This window comes from Syngnathus typhle, linkage group LG14, assembly GCF_033458585.1.
Source record: "Syngnathus typhle isolate RoL2023-S1 ecotype Sweden linkage group LG14, RoL_Styp_1.0, whole genome shotgun sequence".
Classification (NCBI taxonomy): domain Eukaryota; kingdom Metazoa; phylum Chordata; class Actinopteri; order Syngnathiformes; family Syngnathidae; genus Syngnathus; species Syngnathus typhle.
The window spans coordinates 2,050,032-2,062,256 of NC_083751.1; the positions used below are offsets into that span (position 1 = coordinate 2,050,032).

Consider the following 12,225-nt stretch of genomic DNA (forward strand, 5'->3'; position numbering starts at 1 on the left):
CCATTGGGCGGCGTTGGCCGCGCCGTTCGTCAACGCGACTCGTCCGCCTCGCCTTTCCGTTTCGAGAGAATGATTTTTGTCGTGTCACTTCATCTACTTTGAAGTGTCACGCTGAAGAAATTAGCCTCGGATGCCACGTTTGTTTTAAGATCCCCGGGTTGGGTTGCGTTACAGTCTGTCAATCATCAGCGGCGGCACGCTGGCGCGTTTGTAGACGCTTTGGGTCTCGACAGGCCGCATTCAACCTCCGTCAGTTTGATTGACAGCGTTAATGGTGAAATAATTCCGCACATCAGGCGAGTGAAAAGCTTCATTTCACTGAACGCTTTAGATAATCGCGACATCGTTTGTGCGCAGGTTGCAAAAGGCTTCTGCTGACAGGCGTACATTCGGGGAATGATTTCTTGTTTGCCATTCTCGAGCTGCTGTATTCTATTCCATTTACACTCTCATTAATTTATAGTGCTCATCACATTGTTTATATGGCTGCCGTTGTGCCCATTGCTGACAATGGGTGCTACAAAAATAAAATGAAACTTGACTCGAGTTTTTTTATTTTTTGTCACCCTGCAGGATGAATGCCGGAATTTCATGAAGGTACTCCTCAGTCGCCCTGACGGGTTGTTTGTGTGCGGCACCAACGCTTTCAACCCGCTTTGTGCCAACTACACCGTAAGTCGCCCATAAGATGAATGTCTCGTTTGTAAAGACTTGCTTTTTGGACACCACGTCACCTGGATAAAATAAGTAAATGTATAAAAATACAATTGAATAAATAAATATAAAAATACAATTTAAATAAATGGGATTAAATGAATAGATCTTTGGGCCACATCAACGTCTCGAGGAAGTTTGGGAAAATGAGAATTTGTCATGTATTTCTTGTTTCATTGTTGTGTAACATTTCGAAGAGGCGTAGAACGAATGAGCTCATGTGAAGATATGATTCATTTGTTTCTTTTCTCGTTTCTTTTTTTTTTAAAGTGACTTCATCAAAGAGAAATCATGAAGTCAACAAGGTTCTGCTAACAATCTTATCTGACCTGACTCTGTCAATTTCCCCTCTAATTGTTGCCCTCTAATTGTTGCCATTAGTCAAACACTTGAGCGTTCTTCATCTTACCTAAATCCATCAGCGTGTTGTTGAATTAGCTTCCCAAATCCACCTCTGCCCCGCTTGATCGCAACTTCAAACCGCCGCAACGGAACGGCACATAAATGAGTCATTGGCTCGGCTGGCGAGTGAATATCGGAGCCCAAATACTTTGATCAAAAGCTCTCTGGCAGATCATTTTTCATGCCTCGCGTTACAAGCGGCGGTGAGGCGCCGCTTCTTTATCTGTCAGCCGCTAATGACGACTGTGTGCGACGATGAACTTGATTGTCTCCCTGGGGGCTAGTTAGCAAGCTAGCAACTGATTTATATTTAGCTGTGCTTTAATGCAACCCCACCAACTGTATAATACCGTACGCGACAATATTTAGCGGGGGTCGTCTTGATGAACTTTATCTCATGATCTTTTAGCTTCATGTCGTGATGTTCTATGATGTATAAGGTTCTTCTTATTACAGAACATTTTGGCTGCTAAGCTAGAGTTTCACCTCGCTGCAAGTCTTGCGGTGCCACTGCTTTCGAATCTTTTAAGACTAGCGTCAATTGGAATTGCTAAAGCTAGCAAGGACACCCTTATTTTCATAGTCTATGACCCGTGCGATGGCAAGTTCATGGACGGTCTTTATTTGCGGGTATCTTTAACCATCCCGAGTGTGTGTGTGTGTATTATTCATGGACAATTGTGCGACTATTATCGCTAATTCCTACCATTGAATCACTGCTGTACACTTAGGCTAACCCCGCTAAAGGGTCATTCTCCTATGACTTGTTTTTCAAAATATTGCCTTCTGATTGCTACGGATTGATGCTTCAGTGTGTTTGTGTGTACGTATAACAGGGTGACTCTCTGGAAATGGTCAGCGACCCCGTCAGCGGAATGGCCAGATGCCCTTACGATCCCAAACACGCCAACGTGGCTCTGTTTGCAGGTAAGGTGAACTCATTTGTGTGGCAATTCACGTATTTATTTCGGCATCTCCATTCTGACTTGAGCGCATGTCCATGGTTTGTCACCGGGGTGGCAACCTTGCTGTTAACTTGTAGTGTTAACCGATGTGCTATGCGATATACCGTAATTTTCGGACTACACAAGTCGCACCGGAGTATAAGTCGCACCAGCCATGAAATGCCCAAAAAAGTGAAAAGAAAACCCATATATGTGTATATAAGTCGCTCCTGAGTATAAGTCGCCCCCCCACCCAAACTATGGAAAAAAAAACCCGCAACTTATAGTCCGAAAATTACGGTATTTGGGATCAACACGCAACTTGAGTGTCTTGGTAGTATTTTCTTTTCCTAAATAACTAACCTGTCTGTCACGTGTCTGTGCCACAGAGGGAAATCTGTTTACGGCCACCGTGACAGACTTCCTGGCCATCGACGCCGTCATCTACCGGAGCCTCGGGAACAGTCCCGCTCTTCGCACCATCAAGCACGACTCCAAGTGGTTCCGAGGTACCCCGAGATGTGTGTATGCTAGCGTGTGTCATTTTGTGAAGAATTGTAGACGTGGACGGCTTGAGACCGCCTGCAGGCTTGACAAGTTTATGTTGAGTTAGCAGCTGCTTGAGCAGGCCCCGCTCGCACATCACTATTTCACCGGGATAAGGTTGTAAAAAGAAACGCTATCGGGCGCCTAGCAGGTAGACGTTGCGAGTGTAAATCTGCTGAAACGTCGTGCCGCCGTTACGCTTCTTCGCTAAGTTTTTAGCAGCATATTTTGAGCCTGTATGGAATCAGAAGCGTTTTCAAATATAAGGACGAAATAAAGCACGGGCAAAAGAATAATTATTCAAAAGAGGACAGAGAGGTGAAAATTTGTCCAATGCTTTGCCCCAATGCAGAGCCTTTCTTCGTCAGCGCCGTGGAGTGGGGCCCTCACATCTACTTCTTCTTCCGAGAGATCGCCATGGAGTTTAATTACCTGGAAAAGGTAATGAAAGCACACGACAGTATGTCTTCCTCATTGGAGATGTGTATTTGCTTTCAACCAAAAAGAGCAAGATTAATGAACAATTCAAAAAAAGTATTTTTATTTTTTTGCCAGATTTGTTTATTTTGCCGGGTTTTTTTTTTCAGTATGGGACAAAATAGATAAAAATCAGACTAAAAAAGAAGCTAAAAAAACAAAAATGAATAAATAACAAAACTGAAAAAATGAAGATGACATCACTGGTTGTGTGAATGCAGGTTGTGGTGCCCCGTGTGGCCAGAGTGTGCAAGCGCGACCAGGGCGGCTCTCAGCGCGTCCTGGAGAAGCAGTGGACGTCTTTCCTGAAGGCCCGGCTCAATTGCTCCGTGCCGGGAGATTCCCACTTCTACTTCAACATGCTGCACTCCACCAGCCCCATCATCAACATGCACGGCCGCGACATCATCCTCGGCGTCTTTTCCACACCGGCCAACAGGTAGCGCACGACCATTCTGTCTCTGTGCCTTTACCTGAGCTAGCAACAAAATGAGTTCTTGTTCCGGAGCCCACACCTCGACATTTTCTGCATCTCACGTGTTATGTTGCACCTCAACCTGCTAACTGATATCACGACTGGGGGAAGTGACAACAATAGCGAAGAAACGACTGGTGATGATGATGAAGAAGAAAGGCGGCATGATGATGATGGTGGAGATGGGCGAGGGGGATTGTTTGAACTCTGAGCTAGTCAATAATGGACAACACGTGCGTCCACAAGGTCTTGTGTTTCTTCAGCTGCCGCTTCGGAAGAGCTTTTGAACATGCCCGCACATACCACACACTCGCACTTTCATTCAGTCCCAGATAAAATCATTTTGCAAGGGTGTCAGACTCAATTTCAGTGGCGTTCTGGTTTCCATTAGAAGGCTGTTCACTTGTGAAGATTGCATAGAGTCGATGTATTTTAAATTCAGCATTCATGAATTCAAATATTCAGATTGGGATTCGCCGCCATTTTGTGACATCTTGATGTTAAAGTGAAGTGAGCTGAGGAGCTTCACAGATTTAAAAAAAGAATAAAATGCTTTGCTGTCATCTTGTGATGTAAGGCTTAGATTCTAAGCCTGGGTTGGGTTTCAAATAGGTTAGACTTTCAAAGTCAAATGATTTGTTTGGGTTTCAAATTAGGTTTTGATTCCTGTGTAGTGTTAGGCTTGAATATCAGTCATATAAGAAACTTTACATTACTTCGTGACATTCTCCTTAGTATATCCTAAATGTTTTTGGGATGATTGTGAGAAAGGGAGGAGAAGGAAATGAATGCCAGAATGTCCCACTGGTCCCATGTGGCCCGCTGCGCCGCGCTAAGTGCTAGCTGGATAAATGACTTCATCCGACAGACACAATGAAACGGGCGAGAAACCTTGGAGAGCTCTCACGGACAGTCGCTCATGTTGCCTTTGTGTAACGCCACGTAAACACTTCAAGGAAAGAGCGACTGCATGTCTGTCTGCTGAGCTAGCCGGATCGCTAGTTAGCTTTTTTGCTATTTTTTACAGATTTGAATCAATTTGTTCGATATTTTTCCTGTTTTGTTTTTTTCCGTACATACAATTTGAGGTAGTCATCATGTCTAACACAAAAAATACTTTCTCCTTTCTAAATAACTATAAACTAGTCATGAAAATAAGGACACAGTGAAGTGAAAATATCAAAATTTGGGCTAGTTAGCCATTTTGACAACTTCGAATATAGTGTCGCCCAAAACGTAAGACAAGGTTCAACCCTCGAGCCGAATGATAATATCCTAAAATTCTTTTTAGCCTTCAGGCTAAGAAATGTTATCCTTATTTTTGCAGTTATAAAGTTGCTGATTTTCTCATCGCTAGTTGCCTGGCAACATCACGGAGAGGACTTCATATATTGTAGCCAAGAGTCAGACCCCCGCTCGTCTCTCCCTCCAGCTAAGCCACAACATATTGTTCCTATAATTCACCTTTACAAGATGTGGCATGTTTCCCTTTGAGAGGCAATTTTTTATTGTTGTTTGTCTCACTCGTTATCTGACGCCCACCTTGCAGCTTTGTTTTCAACCCCGTCATAAGAGTTGCTATCGCTGCACAAGGACAGGCGGAACATTTGGTCTTTGGAAAAGTTCGCTTTACGTTTCATAAGGGATGATCAAGGGTGGGAAGGGTTAGTGTTTCAAACTAAGCTAAGGGTTCAAAATTTGACTTTCAACGCAGGATCGCGATTTCTAATTCGGCTAAGTTTGGGTTCCAAGCAGCTTGGAACAATTCCAAGTTAAAGTTTCAAAGACTCAGGATTTAAAGCCAAACTTTGGGTTTCAATTTCGGGTTTCCCTCAGCAGACTTGAAGATGTAGCTTCGCAGTTAGCGACAAGCTTGCTAGCGCATCGCGAAGAAAATGAAGATTGCAGGTGTCTCAGTTGCCGTTTTGCCACTTAGTCACGTTCGCACCACGCGCACCATTCGTCATCTGACACTCGCACACAAGGTGGTCTAAGTTTCCACGGACGAGGTCATTGGGGGTCCGGAGGGGTCATGTGAGTGTTTGCATGTGGGCGGTGTACAGCTGTTAAAGCGCCCTGTGACTCAGCAGGCCTCCTTGTTGGGTTCATTTCCTTCACAGGGAGGAATAATCAGTGAGTCATTTCCCGTTTTGTTTTGTTTTCCAGAAATTGACGCCAAGACTCTTCTAATCTCTCTATTGCATCCACCGCCTGTCTTTTTTCCTCAAGCCGCCGACTTGACAAGTTCCATCGTTGCCCGTTATTCGTTTTGCTCTCTGTAACAATACCTTTTGTTTTCAAGCGCTGACTGTGAAAATATGAAAAGCTCAAATCCAATTTGTCGTCTTTTTGCTTGGCTGTCTGTCCTCGTATGGCGCCCGCGAGCTATTTTTTTTTTTATCCTTTTGTTCCATCAGTCAAGACTGGAGTTGTTATCGTACTTTTTGTTCCCGGTCGTTCATGTGCCACCGAATGACGGACTAATTTTGCCTCGGTCTGTCTGCGCAGCATCCCCGGCTCGGCGGTGTGCGCCTTTGACATGGAGCAGTTGGCCGCCGTGTTCGACGGCCGCTTCAAAGAGCAGAAGTCAGCCGAGTCCATTTGGACGCCCGTTCCTGATGAAGTCATCCCCACACCAAGGTGAGTCAGACTGGAATCAATTAGCGCAGGCTAATGGGAATTAGCATTAGCAACGCATACAAACAGAAGTCCGACGGTTGATTTTCGGAAAAACAAAGTTTGGCTCTTTTTCAGACCCGGAGGCTGCGCCGTTCAAGGTTCCAGATTCAATTCGTCCAACTCCTTCCCCGACGAGATGCTTAATTTTGTCAAGACTCACCCGCTGATGGACGAGGCCGTCCCGTCGCTTGGACAAAGGCCGTGGATTGTCAAAACCATGATCAGGTGAGATCACAAGTTCCGTGGAATTACATCAAGACTCGCGGTGACGTCTTAACGTTTCCTTGGAATTTTATCCGTGCCAAGTTCTTCCAAGTCCTTCAAACGTTTAACACAAATGATATCTGTTCCCTTTTCTTCTTAGAGGAGCAACACTGGATGTAGGTTTAAAAACAAGGTAAGGAGAAAAGCAGTGTCCTAATTGTGAAACGGACATTTTTTGATTTAGCATTTAGCGTTCATGCTGCAGATAGAAGTGAACTCAATTCCAAATATAAAAATGTTTCTTTCAATGCAAGTTGGAAACGATGCTTTTCTCAACAACAAACTCCTCCGTGTCATTTCACATTTGCATATTTATTTTCACTTGACCGGGACTTCAGAGCTGAGTTGCTTATCTTACGATTGCCTCCGCGCTTGTTTTTATAGCACATAAAGAACAAGACGATTGAATATATAACCGGTGGCCGTCTCCGCCCGGCGTTCCATCCTTCAGCCGTAAAACTTTGCATTCCCGCTTATCTACCTCTAAACACAAGCCGTAATCTCGTCAACAATGATGTTCCCCTCGCAGCGTAAAAAGAGTTTTGCGCGAGAAAACTGGCCGTTGAAAGTAACGGCGAGCGCACGAGGATTCGCGCTGTCACTCTGGGAGGATTATGAAGACCGGATCAGGGACAACACAACTATCGGAGTCCAGCCGCGCTCCTCTTTTGTTCCCGAGACCAGCCCGTTTGTCCAACTAACGAGCCAACGTCTAACCTAATTAGTGTACAATCTCATTAGCATCGCTAATTATTTCCATTCAAATCCCATTGCATGTTTTCTTTCCAATGCACAATATTTCATTTCTTGGAAAAGAAATGAACCCAAAATCTGTTTTGTGCGCAGGTACCAGCTGAATAAAATTGTGGTGGACTCGGAAGCCGGGCCGCACAGGAACCGCACGGTCCTGTTCCTGGGCTCCAGCCGGGGCACCGTCCTCAAGTTCCTCATCGTGCCCAACCAGGACAACACGGTCACTAGCAGCAACATCTTCCTGGAGGAATTGGAAGGCTTCAACCCCGAAAAGTAAGAGCACAAACTGTGGAGCAACACATGTAGACAGACAATTTAACGAGCATATATTTTCTATCCTGTGTGGAGAACAATATTACAATGACTTAATGAGCTCAGTTGCTACTTGTACCTCAAGGCACTGCTGTGTAAATGAACCTGGCTAGCATAAAAGGACAAACATCGCTAAAGCTAATGAGCCATTCGGGGATCTTCCAGCTGCACTTTTAAACGACGCTAAGCACGAGAATAACCAGCATAACACGAGCGAGCCCTCGTTTGTCCTCTTGGCATTTACTAGCTTTTTTTTCTTTTTAATTCACCGGCTTGTTTTTCTTTTCCACACTGATTAAAGCTCCAAGATGTTATTTCGTTTTTTTCCCCGTGTGTGTATTGTTGTCGCAGATGCGCCGGTGACTCTCCACAGGCCAGGCAGCTTTTGTCTCTGACTCTGGATCGAGCCAGTCACACTCTGATCTTGGCCTTCCCCTCCTGCGTGGTGCGAGTGCCTGTAGCGCGCTGCCAGCGCTTCTCGCGCTGCATCAAGTGAGCCCGACACACGCACACACTCAAATTGTCCATCTCGGGAAAAACAAACTGAAATTGCCATAAATCTCACGCAAATAAAACAATAAGTGTGAATTTTCAAAAAGAATATGTTGCTAATAAATAGGCTGAAATTAAAATGCCCTACATGAAATTCCCACAGCTGTAAAGTCCTTTGGAAATTCCCGCACAAGCAGGAAATCAATCCCTAAATTCATTTCATGCTTGGAAAAGGATAATGGCACTAAAAGTGGCAAGCGTCTATTCTCGCAATCCAATTCTGGGCCCGAGTGTGACGTTGGCTTTTCTCGCGCAGAAACTGCATCGCCTCCAGGGATCCGTACTGTGGCTGGACCAGAGGAAGCACCTGCTCCTTCCTTCGCCCTGGAACCAGGTAACTTCAACCCTATCTTGTTCTTGCTCTCAATTACGTCGTACAATAGTGCTCAGTGCTGCCCCGGCGTGTTGTGGCGCAATGTGGTACTACACATTTGCGCAACTCTCAATTTACGCTTTTCTAGTAAAAAACAATCAACAGAAAATCACCTGCGATTGCTGTTATTACTAAATATGGTCTGCAAGTCATGCTTTGAGAGGACCATCTGTGCGCTCTAAGTGGGCTGTCAGTGGCGCGATTGGTTCAAGATGGCGATGGCTACCGCGGCACCACGCCGCAGCTTCTTTCACTTAGCCGTCCGTGCACATGCGCTCACCTCCGCCGCGCTCGGCTCATTGAATTAGAAGCTCCGAGAACACAGATGCCGAGCCAAGGAAACAGACACGGCGGGTCCGTAAAGACCACCGTGGGCTACGCAGACCCGTTGTGTGGCCTGTCCTGATTCGATTTAAGCGGGCCGCTCCACTCGCCCATCGATCCTGCTTCCAGTTACGGGGAGATTCCTCCAGGCATCTTGCGAGGTCGGAGCAGGACCATTTGAAAAGACGTCGTCATGGCAACTTATTTTTATTATGATTATTTATTTTTTGTTTTTGTTTGTTACTCCGCCAGTCCATCGAGATATGTCTTTGTGAAACGGGTCGGGGGTGTTAAAAAGTTGGGAGGGGGGGAGCACTGGAAAAAAAATATCCCAAGTGGTTGAATTGAGTGCAAATTGTTCCTCACGGGAGCGAAATTGATTGCAACATTTATTGCTCTATTCTCTTTCTTGTTTTTGCACGCTGTGAGAAACCAGTCGGATGTTTTTGAAATATTAATTCAATTCCTAATGAGATATTTTTGGCCAGCGTTTTCCCTTTCGTTAATTCGACCGCCTTTGTGCGTCTCGTGCCGAGTGCTTCTCGGCTCTGTTTTGCCAGCTGTGTTTTCTTTTCGTTGCTTGGTTCTCTCATTTCGTCTCCGCTTCCTCTCGTCTGAGAAATTTGTAGCGAGCGCCTCAATTGAAAAAAATTGCCTTTACAAAGATAATAATCACCACTTTGTATTCATATCCGCATTCCGGAGGTTAAATAAGGTCAACAAAATATACTAAGCATTTGCTCCTGCCTCAATTCAACCAAGGTGTCCGTTTGCTTATGCAATCGTGTTTTTTCGGTCAAAACATGGAGCCCGAGATTCCGTGAGCGCTTATTTATCAGGCCATGAATACATTAACAGGTATGGCTATGAAAAAATCTTCAGAGAACGGATAGTAATAAAAGTGGAACATTTGATTTGTGTTGGTGAAATTTCATTTGGATATAAATATGACATCTTTTTGAGACCAAAAGCTGCCCGAGGTGCCAAATTGAACACAAGTGAGGTCTGGAATAGAAATGTTGTGGTGAGATGTTTATTTTTTTTTTGTAATAACCGCTGGAAATCACAACCATCCATCGAGGTTATTAAAGAGGGAAAGATTTTCCGGAGGAATAAATAAATATAAAAGTGGTGTCGCCCTCCAAAGTCTATTTCCGGTGCTCCCACCAGTGTGACCAATTTGGGTCAATGGTGAAACTCGTAAAAAAAAAAAAATCTGCCACGATCTTATTTATTGCATTACACCCAGGAGTTTCTATTTACACCATCAATACAGAATATGAAGAGTGAACATGCTGACCAAGATGGTTTTGCAATTCGGCTCATTAAGCTGCTAAATTAAACTCCCCGCGGGTATGCGTGATCTTTAAATTAGAGCCGTGCTTCGGTTATTAGGATCGTAATGGAGCCACAGGGGCGTCTTCGTGTTCTCATTTTTTTCTTTTGTTTTCTTGACGAGCTTTTTATGGTAAAGGCTCGAGAACCTTTTGTCTGAGAAGACTTTTTAGGCTTAAAAATTTGAATTATGTCCTAATAATGGACATATTAATTTAAAAAAATGAGATGAACTAGACAATGTCTAAAAATTGTTTTTGTGCATCCTCTTTGACAGGCTGCCGTTTGAACAAGACGTCGAGCAGGGAAACGTGGCTCACTTGGGCGACTGCGACGGTAAGTGCAAAGTGAATATCGCTTATCTCAAGAAGTTGCAAAAGTACTCACACCCCATTAAACATAGAAGTAATGATTTAATTCCTGTACTTAGAAGTAAAAAGAATGGTCTGGGAGATAAGTGATATTGAACATTCCAACTAAAAAGTAAAAATATTAATGTTGGGATGAAAACATCAAATATAAGCTAGCATAGCTTTGCTAGCATTGCAAATTGGCTAGCAGAAACGCTAAATCGGCTAATGCTGTTTTTAAAAGCTCCTCAAAAACTAAAGCGGTCCTACCCAAAAAAAAGGTTTTGCACACTCTCTCGCCATCGCAATAACCAATATCAAGAGTTTGCACGCGTGCCAGATGAAATGCGTCGCAAATAAACAGCGATGAGGCGTCCTCCCGCGAGAGTCAGCAGCGGCGCCATCCAACACAAAGAGATTCTGATGCTCTCATTTGGTGTGGCAGCTAGCTGCGTGTGTTCTCAGCTGGCTTGTTTACGCTGTCCTTAAATGTACGTGCGCTTTTGCATTCCTTCCATCAATTTGTGGCTAATTATCTTGTCCTCCAGCTGATTTCCCCTTCATGTTCACGTTTTCCTCTGCTTTATGGAAATAGATGTAGGTGAGCCTCACATTATATATGAATCCATCTACTCCAGATGAGATTTTGGATGCTCCCCTGACACACATGCAGACCTGACTTTCATCTTGGCACTAATTCCAGTGTGTGCAAATTAATCCTTTGCTTCTGAAAGTTGCCCAAGTTCGTGTGGCGTGTGCTCCGCGTGAAAAGAAAAGATAAATATTGGATAATCACCGCGCAAATCCTGTTGGAGATCAGCACCCTTGTTTGATGTGACGCTCTGACTTCACATTGCTGGAAAAATCTCAGTGGGAAAAGGCAAAGGGAGCCTGAAGAGATGTTCAATGCTTACCATGGATTAACGCTAATCGTTTGGAACCATATGTGGCTACTTGAGGGGTTTTTTTCCAAATAAGAAAGTGTAGCTAGCTAGTTGACGCTGTAGCTAGCTAGCTAGTTGTTAGCTCAGGTTGGCCTGTCAACTTGAAATGTCAAATGATCCCAAACTTTGGCTTTCATCCTGGCTTGTACTTATTGTCACGAGTCTTATATTAGTTTTGGGAGGGATATTATGTTTCAGCAAGTCGCTGAATAAAATATCCTAAAATTAAATTTGACGTAGCGGTCTTATCTGTACAGTCAATTGCAACCCAGCGTGTATTATGTGCCGCTAACGTGATAGAAATTCAAACTGCCAATCATGGTCGTCCCGATTCGTTTTTGTCCCCCCCAGTTCCTGATTAAATTTTAATAAGTCCAGCAGGCTTATTAAAAGCTATTCATTATTCATGTGCTTCCGTATTTCATTTTTGCACGCATGAGATAATTTTAAAGCTGTAGAAAACTCTGATCTTGTCCTGGCTTTTAGTCCAAAGTGAATTCATTTAAGTGTACTCATTCGCTAAGGAACTCGGTCGAGAGTGCAAAAGTAAGCCAAAGTTTTCCTCGCGTGTGCTTATTGAGATAAATTCGAAAATGATGAAAGGAAATGAACCAAATGTCATCCTCGGGTTGAAAGGGAAACTCACTGGCTGTTCTTCAAATTGACGTTGACATTTTAAAGTCCGCCGAGACGCCGCAAATGTAAATCAGGAGTGACACATTTGCGCTCGTCACATCGCTCCGCTTCTGTCGTAACCCTCCGACGACTCGGCGAGCGCCGT

At 44.2% G+C, this 12,225-nt stretch overlaps 1 protein-coding gene across 3 annotated transcripts in view; it reads left to right on the forward strand.

Annotated features, from left to right (window-relative positions):
- sema6bb (sema domain, transmembrane domain (TM), and cytoplasmic domain, (semaphorin) 6Bb) overlaps positions 1 to 12,225 on the forward strand; it is a 68,614-nt gene that overhangs the window by 47,377 nt on the left and 9,012 nt on the right. For 2 of the 3 annotated variants that reach the window (XM_061297708.1, XM_061297709.1), the window contains exons 7-18: positions 574 to 672; positions 1,953 to 2,043; positions 2,450 to 2,569; positions 2,959 to 3,047; positions 3,305 to 3,522; positions 6,067 to 6,198; positions 6,313 to 6,462; positions 6,602 to 6,634; positions 7,348 to 7,527; positions 7,918 to 8,058; positions 8,375 to 8,452; positions 10,428 to 10,486. In XM_061297708.1, the coding sequence (XP_061153692.1) occupies positions 574 to 672; positions 1,953 to 2,043; positions 2,450 to 2,569; positions 2,959 to 3,047; positions 3,305 to 3,522; positions 6,067 to 6,198; positions 6,313 to 6,462; positions 6,602 to 6,634; positions 7,348 to 7,527; positions 7,918 to 8,058; positions 8,375 to 8,452; positions 10,428 to 10,486 (1,390 nt within the window). The remainder of the gene's footprint in view (positions 1 to 573; positions 673 to 1,952; positions 2,044 to 2,449; positions 2,570 to 2,958; positions 3,048 to 3,304; positions 3,523 to 6,066; positions 6,199 to 6,312; positions 6,463 to 6,601; positions 6,635 to 7,347; positions 7,528 to 7,917; positions 8,059 to 8,374; positions 8,453 to 10,427; positions 10,487 to 12,225) is intronic. The other variant, XM_061297710.1, reaches the window with a different exon arrangement.